Below are 19,590 nucleotides of genomic sequence, written 5' to 3' on the forward strand. Positions count from 1 at the left end.
GACTGCAGCCAGAAACCCAAAGACGAGCAAAATATTTTGGCCCATTTTGCTCTGCAAAATAACTCCGGAGCTGCACAGGATACGGATGAACAGATGTGCTTCAAGAGCAGCTGATCTCCGGCCAAGTTCTGCTCTCGGATACATGCCCGAGCGTCCCAGCGCAGTTCGCGGGACGCGTCGGAGGACGGCGGCGTCCTCGGAGCACGCGGCGGCCGCTACAGCGCGCTCGCCCTCCGGACGGCCGCTCTCCCGCGCTCCGGCGGGCTGGACCTCGCCGCGTGCATCACTTGAGTCAAGCTGCTTCCCCCGCTGGTGGCCGAGGTGCTCAGCGGCTGCCGCAAGTGCTTGCTCAGGTGCCACTGCCTCCATTTGCGCTGCACTTCCAGCTGAACCTGGGTAGAAAGGTCGCAAAATACTTAGCGAGCTGATCTTGGAGCCCCGCAACGCAGCGCGCAGTCCAAGGGGAAGAGGAGAGGCGGCTACCTTTGCCAAAGTTTGGGTTTATATACTTAATCCCTAGTTTGAGGGCTGAGGGTAGGGCCCGGCTCTTGTCACTTCTGGTCATACTGTTGTTACACACTTCTCAGTTGACTTGGTTTTCCAATTAGAAGTGTTAATTGATGTTGAAACTGCTCACAGAGACTAGCTGGCCTTTGGAAGTGTCTGGTTAAGATTTTTCCAGGATTTTTATTTTATTTATAAATATAGCACTTCCTGACACTACAGATTTTCTGTTCAAAGCAACTTTTTTTTTTGAAACTCTCTTTTCGTATGTTCAAGCACCATTCAGAGTATCTCAAACCCACCCCCACTTCAAAGTAACTTTTTCTTCTAGTCTTTAGGGACTAACATTTTTCTTTTCCTTCCAATTCAAAAATCTCAGGGTATCGCAGGGCTGGAAAATGTTTCCCCCCTCCTATAGCAGCAGCATTTCAGAACACCAGTTCTAGCCCAGGCCTCTGGGTGAGCGGGTTATCATGGGACAAGCATGGAAACGGTCCCTGTCCCAAGGATTTACATGATAAATCCCAATGAACTGGACTCCATGCAGCTTTTGATAAATTCCCATTCACAGGGTCAGAGAAAACAGATATGGGATGAGAGCTAATAGCATCATATGCAGAACACGTCTCTGACTTTCAGTGTGACTGTGTGTGGGAGGCTAATCCCGCTCCCCGTTCCCAGAAAGAAACAACACCATCTGATTGAGCAGAGGGCTGAAATCATGGAGAGACAAAGTTTGCATTTGGCATACAGTGATTTAGGCTTGCCAGGTCTGGGAGGAATTTCAGGAGTGACGATGAGCTGGGGAGCAAACTGGCAGATAGAGCACAGGGTAATTCACTGGAGAACATATCCTACGGACTACTGACGCATGCTTGAGCAATAAAAGAGCATGTTCTGTGCACAAAACTCACCTCACCATTAAGAAAACAATAAAGTACAGCCACGATAAAACCCTGCAAGACATAAATATATAAGTACATATATATACATATATACATATATATATATATATATATATAAAATGGTCATAGATTTAGAATTGCAGTTCTGATTTTTAAATTAAGATAAGACATTGCAAAGGAGATTGAACAGCTTGTTTTTGCTGTTGTAACTCTGTTGTGTGAGGTATGAATGAGGCTCTTATTTTCAGAAAAGAGTACTGTCAGATATTACCTGAAATGATCCAAGAGCTAATTCAAAAAACAGCTGAATTTCCATCATGCCACTACTTGCATCTTCAGGAAAAAAAGCAAAGACGATGTAGTGAACCCCAAAGAGCGGGATGAGGAGGAGCGTTGACTTTGCAAGTCTCCTGCGAATGGAAACACAGGGAAAAGCCGTTGCACAACGGGGCGAGAGGAACTGAGATGAGCCCCTGCTGTGCAAAGGCACGGTGCAAAGGACGTACTTGTACTGGTTGATATCACCGCTCCTTCCTTCAGGTGAGCTGAGCTTCCTCAGCAAAATTCTTAAAATGTTGATGAAAAGAATGAAGTTAATCTGCAAAGGAAAAGAAAGGAAGGAAGGGGGGGGGGGGAACAGCAGGAACCAAAAGGAAGAGTAAGAGCGCGTGGAGCAGCGAGGCAGCTGGTGCCAGCAACGCAGCCAGCCGCTGCGGTTCAGGCAGGGGCCGCGCTCCCGCGCCGGTGTGCCGCGGCCCTCGTCGCAGGACCCGCCGATCTGGGGGCTGCCGCTGGCTGCAGGGAACCGGCGCCACGGGCTGCCGGCAAAGGAGAAGGCACCAGCGCTGCCTCTTGCTAACAGAGATGGTTGCAAGTTTTGTGTGTTCCCTGTTGAAAGAAACACTGTGTTGCTGGATGAAGGCTAGGTAGTTAAAAATGACAAGGGACAAGGGTTTAAATAGTTCTTCCTTTTCTGTTTTCCCCCTCTCTAGGGGTGGAAAACAGATAAAAATATCGATCTGCTTCTGGGCTGGGGAGCAGGTGAGGCTAGAGCTGCTTCTGCCCATTTGACCTCCCAGGCAAAGTGCAGGAGTATCCGGAGCCAGGCTGCGGGCACCTTTCTCGCTAAAGCAGCTCAAGCACGGAGGAAGAGAGGCTGAACTGCACACCTGAGCAGCCTTTCGCAAGGGCTTGCACCACGCCGGCTTTTAACTCTTCCCTGGGCGTGCTCGGCGGTGCCACCGTGACGGCGCGGTGCTGAGCTGCAGGCCTGCGCGTATCGGAGAAGGACACCAAGGCCGTGGGTTTCCCTGAGCTAAGTGAGTCTAGGGAGGAACACGAAGGAAGGACAGTAAATATTTTGGGTTTGGGGGAAGGTTTGAGGATTCTGGGTTTTTAACCCAGCAGTCAGGCATGACCAGTGGAGGCAGCACTGGGCGTCTTGCTGCTGAAGGAAACTCTTGGGAAGGAGGGAGGGTGGGATTCCTGCTGGGACGAATTGCCCGTGGGCACAACAGCGGGGAAGGTTAGCCAGGGAAGGTTAGTCCAAGAGCACAAAAGAATTTATCAGTTTGCATTTTCTGCCCTTTGAACTGCTAAGGATTACGTGCTGTAAGGAATAAAGAGATAAGATCTCAACTCTGCAAGTTTTAACTGTTTGTTTGTCTTTGTGGCTATGGGCTTGAGAAGAGCCTTTTTCAGCAGAAGAGGCAGATTTATGCAGCCTGCTCCTGCCTTGAGTAGTTAAGCTAGATGCAATCAGTATTTTGTGGGAATTTAGAAAGGGATAGAGGGTGGCCCTTGAAAGATGCTTTAAGATTGTGGTTTTCATCTTGCAGAACTTCCAGGTCTGACTGGAATTTAAATATTGCTGACTGGCTCCTAGAGCATAAGGGTTGTTTCGTTAAGAGAAATAAACACTGTGATCCCATGACCTTGATTCTGAATCACTTGTGTGATTGTCTTCTGCTTATCTCAGGGGAGACGAAGGTCTGCATGGTGGTAAATGGGAGCAGAACTTCAGTGCAACATCTCTGCTGTTTGGGTTACCAAGAGATCCTGCAACGGTTATGGTTGTAATTTATGTTTTTCAAATACAGCAGCTCCTCCTGGCTACAAGAAAACCTCCATGAATTCTTGCATGTTCTCACTGGGGGTGTCAGCAGGTTAGTAGAGCATAACTAGCAGGTGGCATGTTTCTGCACCGGGGCTTTGGATGGATCATTGCAGGGAGGTCTACCCCAGAGCATCACACCTGGGCAAAACAACTGTCATCAGGGACAGGCTTCAGCCCCTTCCTACCTAAGGCTATAAAAATGAGCAACAACAAAAGCTCAAATCACTGGGGTTGAGTGTTATTTCTTTATAATTCTTTACTGTTCTTTACATCGCTACTGCCTCGTGTTGAGGAGCTTCACCTTGAATTTCTCTGCCTATGGCTCATTTCAGCGAGAAATGCTTTATAGCATAATTGCAATCCACTAACACACGGGGCTTGAAGCCCCTGTGCTGCTTTCAGTTCTGCAATCAAAAACTAATGGTTGTATAAGTCTGGTAGGTTTTGGCTTTGCTGAGAGAGGCAGTGACTGGGAGACACAAAGGCTTTTGTGCTGAAAAACTGAAACCTGCAGCCATTTGTTTCTCTTCCGGAGACTTCCCTGAAACAGTCCAAAACAAGCTTCTACAGGCCAGCTCCGATCCTATGAAATCAACAGGATGTAGAAACCTGATCTTCTCCAGACTCTAGCTTCTTGGGAGGATGCTCTAGCTTTCCTTGTGAACTTAGCCCCGGGGCATTACTTACTGACTAAATCCTGCTGAGCAAAAGTTGCTTAAGCAGTAATTTGTGTGTCGTACCAGCTCGGCCTAAGATCACTTCATTAACACACTTCTAAAGCATGTTGAGTAGATGATCTCTGCCTTTGCCGTATTTGAAAATACAGTTTGAATGTGCTTATCCCAGAAAAGACTTACAAAAATAGACAAAACTACAGGGCCTCTAATGATCCACCAGGTATTGGCATTAGTGTTAATGTCCCAGCACCTGTAAAAACAGAAGGGAAGGTGCATTCAGTTATCAAAACACTGGCATCTTTTCAAAGGGTTTAATCTGTTTGGCACTTCAGGCAGGACTTGATTCCTTCTTTTACAAAACTAATTGCCTGTTCCCACTCAGCTAGTACAACATTTCAATAAAACTATGAAAGAAAACTGTCAACCTGCACTGAACAAAACTGTATCCTGCCTTCAAAGTACCACCGGTTCTCAAAAGTTTGGAAGGGAGGGGTGAAGGGAGCAAAGTTGCACTGATCACAGAGTCAAATGCGGATGTTGAAACAGTCATGGGCTAAATTCATACTTGGAGACCATCTCCCATCCACGAAAATGCTACAGGGATTTGAGATTCTTCTTCAGATTGGCCAGCTGGACCTATGTTCCCCACCAGCATGGGGATCTGCCCACGCTGGGACCCAGGTTTGCAGCCCAGTTAAATGGCATTTGGTTTGCTTGGCAACCAGCAATTACAAATGAGCAGGAAACCCACAGAGCAGACTGCAAGTGCGTGGTGGGGCTACGCACTCCTGCACGGAGCACAACCCTCCCTCCTCTGACCAGCTTACCCTGTATTTTCGTGGAGCTGCCTAGCCATGGCCCATGCCGCAACAAACACGGTTGGAGTACCTGCAGTTGGAAAAGCTAGTTACTGTTCCATAAATCCATCCCAAAAGTACAATCCAATAATTATTCTTACTGAAAGGAGACCATCGTACCCCATCCAAGGGCGATGAACCACCAGAGGAACTTCCTTTCTGAGAAGAAAGAAATGACCAGGAGAGCGTGGAGGTACAGCCCCTCCACGAGAAGCCAGCTGTAGTTAGCCATGATGCAATACTGAAAGAAGACCATCGTGAGTTTACATCCGGCCTGGGGAAACAGAGTAGAATTAACTTGTGCTTCTGTTTCCATCTATTTTCTTACAGAGAGATGATGGTCAATAAGTCTTGGCAAATAGCAATTTTATGACAATTGGGGGACTAAGTTGGTGACAGGAGAGCAGAGTGATCTCATAGCTGCAGTACCACCCTGGATTTGGTCACAGATCAAGCATCTTGATCGTATTAGTTGGAACTGGGCCCTCAAGGACATAGAGGCAAAAATACAGACTGTGTAAATACCAAAGGTGGGTACCAGAGCTGGCAGGGGTGAGTACATTAATCAGCTGTTTCACTAACAAAGGCTGAATGTGTCAAGAATACATGGGTCTGGGTTACTCTCTCATTTACAAGAGTTTTACTATCACTACCTTATTAGTATCAGTAGCATTAATATAAGCTTAGTGGAGCATGTGAAATGTATTTTGCAGATTTTTTTCCTAAGAAGAATGATTGACAAAAACAAAATTATAATTCCCTCCAAACTTCTTATTTGGTAACAAAACATCAGCAAAACTGGGGTAAAAGAGCCCTTTTCTATTTTGTGCCTTCCTCCCTGCCTAATTCTTATCTTTGGTTTTAGAACACTGAACATGGCTTCCAGTCCCCTCCCTAACATTTTCAAGGTATTTTGTCACCAATAGAAAGAAAAAGGAAAAATTCCTTCAAAATCTAGGAGGTTTCTTTTCCACGCTCTGTATCTTACTATTAGCTCTCAAATTGTAGTATGTCAGCAATGTTTTACCTGTTTTACCTGACTTTCCCTGCAAGCCCTATCTACCAGGACCTATCAGCCATATAAGAATCCCCACCCCACTGGCGTATCCTGTGTACACAGAAATATCTGAGCTGCTCGGGCTGCTGGACGCGAGGAAAGCCTGGGCAAAGGTAGTAAAATCCTTCCAGATGCAACACTAGCTGGAAGAGGCAAAGGTGGGAAAAGGCCAGTGGCTGCCTGGGTTACACCATGTCCCCCCGCAGTGGTGCCTAAGCCTGGTGAGTGCACGACTGACTTCACAGCGCAATGACTATCACAACTTGCCCAGCTTGGCCACAGCACATGGGGAGGATCCGGCAGCCCTGTGGGGCTCGCAGGGGCTTTAGCTCCCCCCGCTTGTGGCAGATTTGTGGAGGGAGGCTGGATGAGCATGGGACATGCTCTTTGGGAGACATCGTTCCCTCCAGAAGTGGCTGGCAGTAATGTGGGGTTGGGATGGGAGCTGCAGCAGTGAAGACCCACGATATGGGAGATTCAACATCCAGATTGAACCACTCGCATTTAGGTGGCTCTTCATTAAGGTGCTGGCCTCCCGCTGCCTTCTGCAGAGTTCTGGTCAATGCGCTCAAGCCAGTGAACACAGATGTCCACTTCAAACTGAACTGGATGCACTCTCTGCTCCAATGACTGTAATGGGAAGGTAGATACCTGCACACAGGCATCCACACCAGGGAAGGTCTGTGCCTGGATTTTTGTGTGCCTAGGATGCTCCAGGCATGTCTTCTTTCACTTCCTCACACCTCCCCTCATCCATGCAGACCCCCAGCTCCCACACCAACAGGGAAATCTTCAACACTTCAATCTGCATGTCAGAGAGTGACATCATGGTGGAGCTCAAGCAACTCGTGACCACAGGGAGCCAGCATGTGTCACCAAGCACTTCTGGCTGCCTGGGAGAGAAGCTTCAAGGCCCAGCTCTGATCCAAGCACGTGAAAGATCCACGTGGACAAACCAACGCACAGGGCAAAGTGGCAGGGAAGGGACAGGGCATACCTTTCCTCTCCCATAACCTGTTATGTCAAACAGAGAGCTAGCATGGAAGTTTCCTTCCCCGCACTCTAACCACAGCTTGAATCCTGCCAGAAAAGTGAGGTGCAGAGGAAGTTGGAAGTGAGAGGATTACCGTGTACACCCCACAGTAATTCGTGTCTTCAGAGGAAAACAGAACGGCGTCCTTGATGAAGTTTGATGAGGCTCGCAGGATGAACGACATGAACAGATGCATGTGGATGTAGTTCCTTGTACAGCGAAGTCTTCTGTGCCAAGAAAGAGAGAGAGCCTATGAAGTTATATTCCTAGAAAAAAGCAGACAGCCTGTTGCTGTAAACATCAGGTTTCAGTGCTTACTAATGTTGAACTGACACAGTAAGACCATTCAGTTTTCCTGCCTAAAAGAGGAAGAGTAATTAATTTCTAAAGAGGAGTGCCCTAGAGAAGACCTTAAAAAGCTAAAGTTACATCTGCTCCACTTAGCTACTAAAAAAACCCCGTGATGTTGCCAGAAAATTTGAGAATTCACACTGATATGCTTGGTCTAGCTTTCCCCCTTCAATTCTGAAGCATCATGAAGCCAAACAGCTGCTAGTTATCCAGACCTGCGTGAATTTCTTTGGTTCATTTGCATGGTACACTTAGGCCTGCAACATTTTTTGTATTATTTCCCCAAAATTATCTGTGTCTGAAGGACTTCCAGGCTCAAGACTAATTTGCAAAGTAGTTAAAGTTCCTCTGACTGGAGGATCTCCCCTGGTATTTAGTGTAAGGGAAAATCATTTCACTGAATAAGCAGACAAGTGCAAATTCCAGGTAGTAAGGGCGCATGGAGCTAATCTGCTTTCAGTCACACTGCTGTAAACCTGCAACATCTTCACAAAAGTCAATGCAGTGCCACTAAGAGCAGTTTTAGCCACAGTTTACAGTGGAGAAAAGAACAGTAGGCAGACTGGGGGGAGATATTCTGCCCACAGGGACGATGAAATCAGGGAAAAATCTCAGCAGGGAGGTAGTGCAAACTCCACCCTGTGAAATAGGCTCAGCTAGATCTTGTAAAACATGGGAGATCACAATATGAGGAATAGCCTTGCCACTTGCTGGGAGACAGGCTCAGAGATGATTCCCAGCACTGATTTCTTTGAAATCTATCAGTAATACTTTCATTTTAACTTGTCCTGAGAGCCAACTGTGTCAGCCAGGAGTGATCAGAGGCCCTGACCAAGTGCTTGTTTCTCCTCACCTGAAAGAGGCCAGGATCACTAAAGCTATCGACAGTGTCACAAGGGAGGTGCAATATCCAACCGTGTACATGGTCTTCAGAGTTATGAAATAGGAATGCTGCAGAGGAACATACATTCACATTTTTATCTTCGACTATCTAGCAAAAATAATCCCATACCAAGAGAAGGGTGCTCCTTACTATTTTACAAATGAATTATCTCGTAAAAACAGCTGCTTTGCTTTTGCCCTGGAGTAACCCATTCTGACCTTTTGGAAGCATTTACGCTGAAGAACACCTATACTCACAGCCCCACCTGGTTGTCCTCCTTCAGTCACGACATTATTCAATCTCTCTTTAACAGTTTGATAACATCCCTCCCTCCAGGCCCTGGAGCAAGGATCTACAGTCGCACGCACTCAGACTCACTCTTGCCTCGTTCGCAGTGTCATCTACGTTGTAACCACAGGCGATATCAGGTCTTGGATATGGGGCTGACCAACCCTCACTAGTACAGTTCCGATAGACAAAACCTGCATGGTAACAACAAAAAAAAAGGACAGAACCAGGTGTAATCCTTTCCAATTGCATGGTTTTTCTCCTCAGTGGAGGGGTGTTGCAGGAGCAGAAGGAGTGTTTCCCCCCGAGGCAACGCACACCCCATAACTGGAAGTGAAATGCAGCTGAGTAAGTTATGTTGGTATTTGTCCAGTGTACTTGTGTGGGTCGTACTATTGTTTGCCATCTCAGGAATGACTGTGATGGATGTGTTTTTATTAATTGCAACATAAATAACACTGTTCAGTACATCTGGTGTTTTTTGGCCAGTGCTCCAAGATCAGCAAACACGTGACTTGGTGAATCACAGACTGTGACTCTAGGCAAACCTGACACTCTCTTGAACGTCCTCCTCACTCAGGTATCAGTACTGTGGTTTGTCGTAGTCTGAAGATAACACAAATCGTTAGCTGGTCAGCAGCCAGTGTGCTGGACACCAGGGTGCTGCAGGCACTCTACTATCACCGAGTGATTTCTCATTGCTTCATTGATTTTGTACTTAAAAGGTACAGCTTTTTGGTGCGATTTAAATGAAAAACTAAAATTCTGGCCTCCACAGCCAGGTCTGGACAACACTTTGATTTCCTTGCTTACTGGCAAATTAAAGGTTAGCATGGGATTCACCTCACTAAGGTGAGACTTTCGAAAAGTAAATTCTTGGGTAAAGTGGGTCAGTTTGTCCAACTCACTTCTCTCTATATGATACCAGGGAACCTTAGCTCACTCTTAGATGTCTGACTTTTAGACCCCTGAAGCTGAGTGAGATGGCTGCCCAGGCTTAAATATGACAGGTTTGAACATGTCCACATTCATGTTAGGTGTTAATAGTGGAAGAAAACTTACAGCCTGACTGGGAGAAAATGACCTTAACAGGCTTATAGGTTATGGGTGAAGGGAAGAGAAACTTTTGCCAAGAAATAAACCCACTGCCTACTGTCCTAATCACACCTGCCTGTGTAGGAGTCACCCTTTGAAAATACGGAGTGAAATCCTGGCTCTGCTGCAGTGATGGCAATAGCAGTGAGGCCTTGGAGAAGGCCAGGAATCAGCAGCCCTAAGCTGAAGTCTTCCCAGAAAGCACCACAAGGAGAGATCTGTCTTTGCATGCACGTTCAGCTGCAAACGCAGGGACTCTGTGGCATCCTGTTCCTGCAAATAATCCCCGCAGTGCTGAGGGACCAGAGAGGCGTACGCAGTGCCGCGTTCGGCGCTGGTTTATACTCTTTGGAGCCCTGCTGGTACTGTCAGGATGGAGTCAGGACTCCTGCTACCTTTGGGCTAGTTCTGGTGACCTGACAGCATGTCTGCACTTGATTTGGACTCACCTCTGAAAAAAAGGCAAGGCACAACAAACATGCTGTGATCTCCAAGGAGGATGAGCTCTGGGTGTGCCAGTGTCAGGCTATTTTTCTGATGCTTTTATGAACATCTTGTTCCAGCTTAGCATCCCTGAAAGGGCCAGGATTGTTTTTTGAACCATGTTTTCCATACCCTGCTGCAGCACGGCAATAACACAAGGAAGAGACAAAGCTGACCCATTGTCACCCCTTCTCCAGCCTGCCTGGCATCCAGCAGGGAACGGCGTGGTGGCAAATCCTCCGCTTCAGCTTCAGCCAAAGACACACTTAGAGCAGAATGCAGGACTTGTAAACATGCCTGTAACTTGAACTTGTCTAAGAGTGTCAAAGAGGACCAGAGAAGATAAGGAAGATGAGGTGAAGCTGTGCGTTGGTGCGTGCCTGCACCTGCACTACAGGCAAAGCACAGGAGACCGCACGGTGTGCGGCACTCAAGGGCACGAGCACAATTTCAACAGTGCTAGTTGCTACAGACAACGTACAGGCTGGGGCAACCCGCGACACGCTCTGCTTGGAGCAGCTGCACAGCCTACAGCCCATCTGGTGGTTGGTACCCCAGGTTTGTGGGTGCCCCAGAGGCTTTCAGAGCTGCCCAGGCAAGGGGGATGCGCAACAGCAGTGGACTGAGGCCATCTGAGGTGGCCTTCTCATCCCCACGGCTACCACACCTTTCCTCATCTCATGTCCAAGACAGGTCTGGGTCTGAACTTCAGTACCGTTCAGATCGATCCGGCTCCATTTTTTTTTTTTTTCCTTTGGGCCATTATGTGGGAAGGGGCCAGGCAGTCTGGGCAGCACATGCTAGTATAGATTTCAGCCCAAAGCACAACAGCCTTGACACCAGAGGTTGGGCTCAGCCCTATCTGCATCCCTTAACATATGGATCTTTGCCATTTGTGGCTGCACATCTTTGTAAGTGGCAAGGAAAGAAAACTTTTGCTTTTCTTTCAAGCAAACAAATCATTTTTTTCCGTCAAATTGCTTAAAAGAGGGCAGGGACTGTAACAGAAATTAAATGCATGACTCACAAGCTAGCCACAGTATAAAATCAGCAGAGAATGTGACCGTGAGAATGAGAAGAAACTATTGTTGACTTTGACCCAAAATGCCAGATGCAGAGACTGAAATACAATGTAAATGCCAGCGGACCATGTCTTGGGTTTCTGGTTTGATCGCTTGTCACGTCTTATTGGAAGCAGCTCAGCTCTCGACTGCTCGATAAGGGAGGGCAGCTGAAGTTTAAAGCTGTTAGGCTGTCTCTCTCGACGATAATGCAGAGCACGCTGGATGTCTAGTGATGACCTTTGGATGAGCAAATTGCTGTTTTCCTCCGCGGACGGTGCTTTTGCAAGGGCGCGCTGGCCGCTTTGCCGGCCGGAGGCAGCGAGCTGGTCCCTCTAGCGGCTGCACCAGCCCGGATGCGTTTAACCAACAGCGTTATTATGCGTTTAAGGCCCAACGCTCAGGACTTGCAAGGACACGCCAAAGAGATGGCTTTGAGCGTGGCTTTGTATATTTTACCCTCTATCTTTGCACCAGATTATATTTTTCAACAGGCAGCTAGTGTTTGTGTGTATCTACAGTCGCATAGTATGTCTTTTAAACTAAATGCTCCGTGTCTGATTTTGAAGAGCCCTAAATACTTCTCTTACTTATCTAATCTTTATTAGACAAGCTAATACTTTGTCTTCTGATCCTCCCTCCCTAAGAAGAAGCTGGCTGCTTTTCTGGATGCACTGGCCTCATTAATCCATGCTCTATATCCAAAGAACACAGAACCCTCTTCTGACTTGAATCATTAACTCACTAAAGAGAAAAGTAAGCACATTGCTCAGGTGTTGTTAAAAAATAGAAATTAACAGAAAGCAGGCAGAAATTCTTACTTAGTAGTTCATGATTACTGTACTACATTAGGAATAAATTTCACTTAATTTCCGGCTTAGGAAACTCACTGAACGGACAGCAAACTTTGCCCAAGCCCATCTCTTTCCAAATAAGCAGTTCAGTGAGCCACAGGGCTAATGCAAGCGGATTTCCTGCAGATTTGTGCCTCTCCTTCGTGCTGGATCTGCCACGGCTAAAGGATGAAAACCCTCCCGCAGATTTTCTCCTGATGGAGGCACAAAAGGGATCTTTGCCCCCTACCTGACCACCTGTTTTGCCAAAAACTTGTAAGACTTAACTCTGTGTAAACTTTTACCCCTTGTCAAGCTCTTCTGAAAGCAACCTCTGGCTCATTAGAAGGAGAAAGACAGACAGAAATGCAGAAACACAGAGCCTGAGTGAAAAAACTCTTTCCCCTAAGAAACCATGCTAAAAAAGCTGCTTTTTAGGATAGCAGTTACTTCCCACACCTGTCTCAGCCTGGCTAAGAAAAATGAACTTTAAAACACCTAGCTAGCTTAATTCCAGGCTCTCCTTCTTTTAGCTTAGTGTTGTGAAAGGAGCTGCAAAGGGGCCATCAGGTTTTTTAAAAGAAGCAGGGACAGAATTTCACTTGGAGTTTGGATCTGACAGCAGCATTTTTGTGACTATCACATTTAATAATAATAATAAAAAGGTAAGAAAAGCAAATTTTAATGTTACCTTTTTTCCCTGTCAGCATTTGGAAGAATTTGGGGCAGTGAGCGTTGATAGTCTGTCCCACCGTGGATGAAGGCCAGCAGCTCATGTTATCCCACATGCCAGCACATCTGCCTAGGAGGCAACAGCAAAACACCACGGAACATCAACCAAGGTCCAAGGAGCTATTGGAACAATGACACTCGCTACTCTGAGAAGCAAGCTGGATGGGAGAGAAGAGGTCCTTTTGAGACCTCCTGGGGCCTGGATGGGAGAGAATAGATCTGTTGAGACCTGGATGGGAGAGAAGTCCTGCTTGCTTCAAACCAAACCCAACAGTTTCAAGGACTGTCCCAGTCTGGTTCTTAACTTCACTGGTCTCCATTAGCTGGATAAAGAGGACCTTGGGCTGTGGTGGGCCTTTCATTAGGGCCCTGGTTACCAGTCTCTCCTCTGATAACTAATCAATGACCATGTAAAGTTGAAAGAAACTGGATGTGCCTGTTTTAGCTCAGATTTCAACCTTTCTAAAACTTCCATTTGGAGTCAGCCTGGTGTTTTCCCTACATAATCCTTGTATAAATACAAAAAGACACAACATGACCAAGGGTTTAAGTGGCTTCAGAATGATACTAGAGAAAGAGCAGAGATGTACTGTATTGATGTCACCCTTATACCATCACAAATAATCTTACACTTCATCATCTCTTTCATTATGCTAAGACTGTGCTAGAGCGAATAAGACCAATGGATCACTGTGGGCTTGGCCATAGCAGTCAATGGCTTTTCTGCCTCAGGAGAGCAAAATTTTGCTCAGCTCTTGCAGCCTTTGTGACTAGAAAGGGAACACCAGCACAGTTACAGGCCAGGAGAAAACGTGGATTCACTCCCACGTTCTGCAAAATCTGCCTGTGATGTTACTCTTTCCAAGGCTAGCCCTCCAACAGTGAGATGTTCGTGCTGGAGACCATGTCTCGGAGCTGCCATTGAATCTGGAGTACTGCCTTGATCTCTTCGGGTGCAAATATATGGTTTAGCTGTCCTCACTGCACCATCTCTTGTCCCAAGGCCTCTGGCAGCTGTGAGGCCTGCCAGACACTGCCCAGAATCAACCAGTTTCCCTCATATAAGTGCAGGGGTTGCTTTTATCAAGAATACGTTTATTCTGATGCCTTCCTGTAGTCAGGGGGAGGGCGGGTGAGTAAGGCTTTTGTGATTGAGCTCTTGGCTTGACTTTCCTGTCTTCTGCTGCTACCTGCAGCACATCAGGGTGCTGATGACCAACAGAGCACAGTACAACTGCAAGCTCAGCTTCAGCATCTTGCTCAGCTACATGAAGCTGGCATGGATGAATCTAGGCTTTGGGGGTGTTAATAGGGAAGCTGATACCCCTTCTATCAACCCAGGACCACCCTTAAGCCAGGTCTCAGCATGTGCTGAATGCCTTGGACCCTCGTTGAGAGCCAACAGAGGAAGTGCTGAGCACCCTCCTCATATGCTTTGTGCTTCGCAAGACCAGGTTCCATCAGTCTGACAAATATATTTTCATTTCCAGAAACATATCAATTTCTTCCTGCACAACAGTAATAGGACCTGGAAATATGGAGGTTTTTCACAGCCAATGTATCTCAGCTCTGGTGCCCTCCCTATGCTAGTGTTTATCTGACTTGGTAACCATTTATTTCAAAGCAATATAGTTTAACTGCAAACAAAACATCGCCTTGGGTGATATTTATGCCTAGCTCTGGTGTAGTGTTTGGCTTCTCAGACCTTCATGCCAACAGCACTGGCAGAAAGCCCCCGAATTAGACTCGACACACAGAAAACCCTGGCAAAATTATGATGTTGGGGTGGGAAGAACCCTGACTCTGCTTATTTTCCTGGGATTTCGCTGCTGCAGGAAGGTTTGTTTGCATAGCTACAGAGGTGGCTAGGGGCTCAGCCAGCTTCTTCCCCTCGCTCTGGCCACTTTCAGCTCAAAGCTGGTTGCTGCGAGTGTAGTCCTGATCTCACAGCGCTGTGTCGTGTTTGGTCCAATTTATGGAACTAATAGAGCAATGTTGATGTCGGTTGGAAATGCTTTCTCAAGGAAAGCCCGATATATTTAAAGCCTTTTCCATAGATTTGAGGAAAGAGGCACAGAGGGTAGGGTCCTCCTATGTTAAATTTTCTAGTAACAAAGTTACTTCAGCAGAATTTTTGAGATTTGCATCCAAGTTAAAACTAGATTAAGTCTCCACTGAGGGCTGCTATTTGACTGACATGAAATGAGACCATCTATAAAATGGCACTGCCTGCAAATGCTAGTGCTTGTTCCCCCCGGTGAGGTTTAGTTTACACATATCTTCAGTGCCCTGGCACAGAGGAAAGGCAGAGTTCAACATCACGCCTGTGTCAGGGCATCAGAGTGGGAAAAACTGCTGGGTTGTCAAACTGCATCACTGCCTGAAACCACCCTCCTCCTCGGTGAAGGGCAATAGAGAAAGAAACAAGCAATATTGATTTATTCCTGTAATCAAACTGCTCATATGCGAAGAGACAGATCTGAATTCTGCAATGTCTGTCAACCTGCAGTGGCAAACCATCCAGCCTGCAAGGCTTGGGGAGAAAACACAGATAGGAAACTGCTCGGCATGCTAAGAAAGCAGGCAATATATCTTCACTCTGAGTCCTGCCCTCGGGCCAGGTCCTGGTGAAATGTCTCTATCTTCCACTCTCTCTGCCGGAGAGGAAGGCTTCGCAAGCAGGCGGAAGCTGCACATCTCGCTCCCTGCGGCAACTGGTCTCTGCAGGGATGCCCTGCACTCAGCATCTCTTACGGGAGCTCCTTGCCCTTCCACGCTGGCCAGGACATGGAAGGGTCCATAAAGACCCTGCCTGCGGGGGCTAACACTCAGTTCACAGAGAAGCTACAGTCACTCGTCTGTGCTCTCCAGTGGTGACAACTGCAGTCAAGCAGCTGCATTAGAAGGTGCATGCAAGAGTTAAAAGATACATATGGCTCTATTATTTGCTGTCACAGGAAGGTCAAAATACTGCTTTTAGAGCTTTATAACAGATCTTACCTGTTTTACTGCTCCTAAGGGAGAGATTCATGCATGCTGCATGCCTCCGATGGGAAGGCATGTGGGGATATCAGATCTTGAAGCCACCCAGTTCACTTAAGACCAGTTTTTACCTTGCACATTCATTCGCCCTTTACCTGAACCCGTGAGCAGATCATTTTCAGATGTCCTATTCTTTGCTTCCAGGGAGAGAATCTCAGCACAGTTTTCTTCCTCCTTTTTCAGGACGCTCAGAAGGTCACAGACAGGCGGGACAGCTCTGATCTGCAAATTTTAAAAGTAGTGGAGTCACTCTTTCTCTTAAAACTTATGCTCCCCCCCCCACAGGATTTGCCTTTCTTACACTCACATTCTCCATGTAATCTTGTCAGCTGAGTATGGGCAAAATTTCCTTGGAATACACTTACTTTTCCAAATTGAACCCCTCTTTTTTTTTGCTGTAGTAGTAGGCAAGCACAGACTGAGTTACTGCCTTCTCCCATTTGCTGATATTCTATTGAGAGAAACAAGTCTGTTAGCTTGCTCAGTGCAGCACATGACCCAGATGCTGCTCCCAAAGACTGCAAAAGCATCCAGGGCTCTGCTGGGCTCTCCTAGGAAAATAGCAAACAAATCGTTCACCTCCAGCACTCTTAAACCATAAAACCAGCAAGTTATGCAAACCTGGCCAAAAATCTCCACTGGTTGCAGACCACCAAAATCTAGTTTGCTGCAACGGATCAGGAAGCCACAGGAGCCAGCGTGAAAGCAGAAGCTCGCTGAGATTTTTGCAAGAAAACTAATGGTAAGATTGGTCCTAAGTACATTTACTCACCTTTGTGTCTTTCTCCATCCTCCTTCCTCACAAGGCACAGGAAAAATGTTAGTCTTAACTCAGCCCTGATGTAGCAATTAAATATGCAGTTTATATTATGTGTAACTAGACCAAAATTAATGTACAAAACAGTTAACGACCATTAAAATGGCATACATTAAAAATCACTGCAAAATGATTTGTAGGACAAGGTCCTAGTGGTTAAGTCTTGCAGTGTTTATACTGATGACACGTTCCTCCAGCACCTGGGGTATTTCAACTTGCAAGCAATATACAGGGAAAAATACCTTCATTATTTTTCCAGTTTCCATAACTTGTGACAACACAAGTACTAGATGCCACCAGGTTTCCATTATAATAAATTAGTTAATTTCTCCCTCATTAGCAACAAAAAAAATCTTTATAAACTCCCACTAAGGAGTATATATGTACATATATATACACATACACACACATGTAAAAGATTAAAGGCAAGTAGAGTGAATTATTTGAAAAGTATCAGATGGAAATTTTTCATATATATATGTTATAAGAAGTTACCATGACAGAGTCATATTAATACTCAACCTAATAAATCTTGTGAAAATTGTGACCACTTTCAGATTGGATTTGGGAGAGAATAGTCACTGAGAACTTTGCAGTGAGGACTAGTAACTTCTCTACGATTGAGCCCGTAAAGATGTATTAACTTTTAGTCTAGCAGACGTGAATGATTAAAATCCCACTCATTTCAGCTGGAAGTATGCTGCAGTTTATATTTCTGAGCAAAGTCTGATCTTTCCCTGAGTATTGTTTATCACTCTCAGTTGTTATATATTTCATTACCAACAGTAAATGGGATTTAATACATTTTTCAGAACTCATAAACAAATGCAACAGTTAGATCTCAAATTTCTAAAAGTTACACTGAAAATATTTTTTAAAAAATAGTCTTGAGCATTCAAAGTGGCTGACAAAACTGCTTTGGCGTGCGTGTGGGTTGTTCAGGATGGTGCTGAACATCTGTAAATACAAATGTTAGCAATCACATCACTAATGATCTCAGAAGCAGGAGAATTTGTCACCTTAAAGAAGCATATATATCTTGTGGACACCATTTCCTTTGAAGAACTGAAGGTCCCGAGAAAGATTCGGTTTTGAAAAGATTTAGGAAGTCTACTTTGTTCCTTCACTTGGCGAACGGCGAGATCGCCGCCGCTCTCTGGCAACAGACACGCGAGCGAGAGGATTTTGTGCTCGGGGCAAGCAGGAGCCACCGGCTGCCGGTGGGAAATGGGCACTCATGTCAAAACCATTCCAAGCAGGAATAGTTGCATGGATATGTCCCGAGTGCGTAGAAATCTGCCATTCAAGGTATTGGTAACAAGAGCCACCTACATGTTTTAACCCGTGCAATGAACGGGTCTCTATAATATTTGATATAACTGGAACTGGCAGCCACGGAATTCATGGCCATTTTAACTTGGAGGTTGGTGTTTTGATTTTAAGGTGGGGGTTTAACGGAGAACAAAGGCTACCAGAGCACGTGCCATAATCCGAATATGTATTTGAAGGTCTAGGAAAAAACAAGGAGAAGGAGGCATTCTCAGAGCAGCCCCGAGCAAAGAGATCTGCTCGGACGGTCCGTTGGGCAGCGCCGCGGAACGAGGAAGCAAAATGACAGGAAAAATAGCGCACTGCTTTATTGTGAAAGATGATGAAAAGGAAAAAAAAAAGTTTTCAAAATGCATTCACTGGGCAATCAAAGCACCCAAGCAAAGTTCTTTTTTTTCCCAGAGATTGAATCAAATCCCTACCAGGACAAATAAATTGATTTTCCTATTAGTTGCAATGGAACAGTGACTCCTTTCACCGGCGGAGAGTTTGACCCTCTCCCACGTTCTCACACCCAAGGTGGACGTATTTCTTGATAATTTTACTTAATGTACATTTTTCAAAATCTAAATAAGCTGACTAGTGCTTAGTGATCACAGCCCAGGTTGCACTATCCTTCCCAACCAGTCTGAGTGCCTGCAACACAGGAGTAGCAGAGTGAGAACCATCTGCTGCATAAATTCCCAGGGGAGTGATGAAGGTAAAGGAAAGGAACCCAAAATCTGTGGCTCAAGCGCCTTTCCACTGCTTCGGTCTGAGTCAAGTGAGGCATTAGTGGTGGCGGGTATCTCCAAACTGCATCAGGTCCTACAACCTGCTGTGTAAGAAAAGCAGGTTCATGACACTGCTCTCTTTGAATAGATGCGGAAACTGAGGCACCAAGCACCTACCACTTGCCAATCAGTGCAGGAAGCAGCAGAAGCACAAATAAAAATAAAAATAAAAGATTCTCACCTCATATATAGACCTTTGGAAACAAAGATGCCACCACTTCAGGTAAAGGAGGTGCATTTACTCATGCAGCATGTGATTGCATGCAGTTGGGAATAAACAGCTCTCGGCACCTACCAGGAGGGTTGAAATCCAGAAGATGATCACCCAGATGGTCCACATCGTCAGCCACAGTCTGTCTCCTTCAGCCCTCGTGCCCCAGAGGCCACCGGGCAGTGTGGCATACGCTCCCCAGAGGACCTCTCCGATTGCTCACTCCATCCCTTTCCCTCCTAGCGTTCTTTCCTTGAAAGCTTTGACCATCCTGAGTCAATGTTTCTCTGCAGCTGCAGAGCCCTAAGGAGCATCAGAGGCGGCAGGACCCCCGCGCTTGGCGTCCGCCCCCCCCCCCGCGCTCTCCTCCCCCTCCACGGGAGCCTCCTGTCCCAGACTAATGGCCCCTCTGCCGAGTATGTTCCTGCTGTGGGCTGCGAGCAGCTGTTAATCACTGTTATCACCACGTGTCGCTGGGGAACGACCATTCCTCCCGCTCCCACGATAAGGGGCCGCGCCGGGCTCCTGCGTGAGATGTCAGCC

At 46.4% G+C, this 19,590-nt stretch overlaps 1 protein-coding gene across 1 annotated transcript; it reads right to left on the reverse strand.

Annotated features, from left to right (window-relative positions):
* Positions 1-215: 215 nt before the first annotated feature.
* Positions 216-19,361, reverse strand: SCTR (secretin receptor). Its single transcript, XM_062578476.1, is given in 14 exon segments — positions 216-392; positions 1,419-1,460; positions 1,681-1,819; positions 1,916-2,007; positions 4,383-4,452; positions 5,030-5,090; positions 5,180-5,333; positions 7,244-7,376; positions 8,354-8,451; positions 8,762-8,865; positions 12,835-12,945; positions 16,013-16,139; positions 19,132-19,227; positions 19,230-19,361. Coding segments are annotated over 14 exon segments (1,536 nt in total).
* Positions 19,362-19,590: the final 229 nt, after the last annotated feature.

This window comes from Rhea pennata, chromosome 6 (assembly GCF_028389875.1).
Source record: "Rhea pennata isolate bPtePen1 chromosome 6, bPtePen1.pri, whole genome shotgun sequence".
NCBI classification, from domain to species: domain Eukaryota; kingdom Metazoa; phylum Chordata; class Aves; order Rheiformes; family Rheidae; genus Rhea; species Rhea pennata.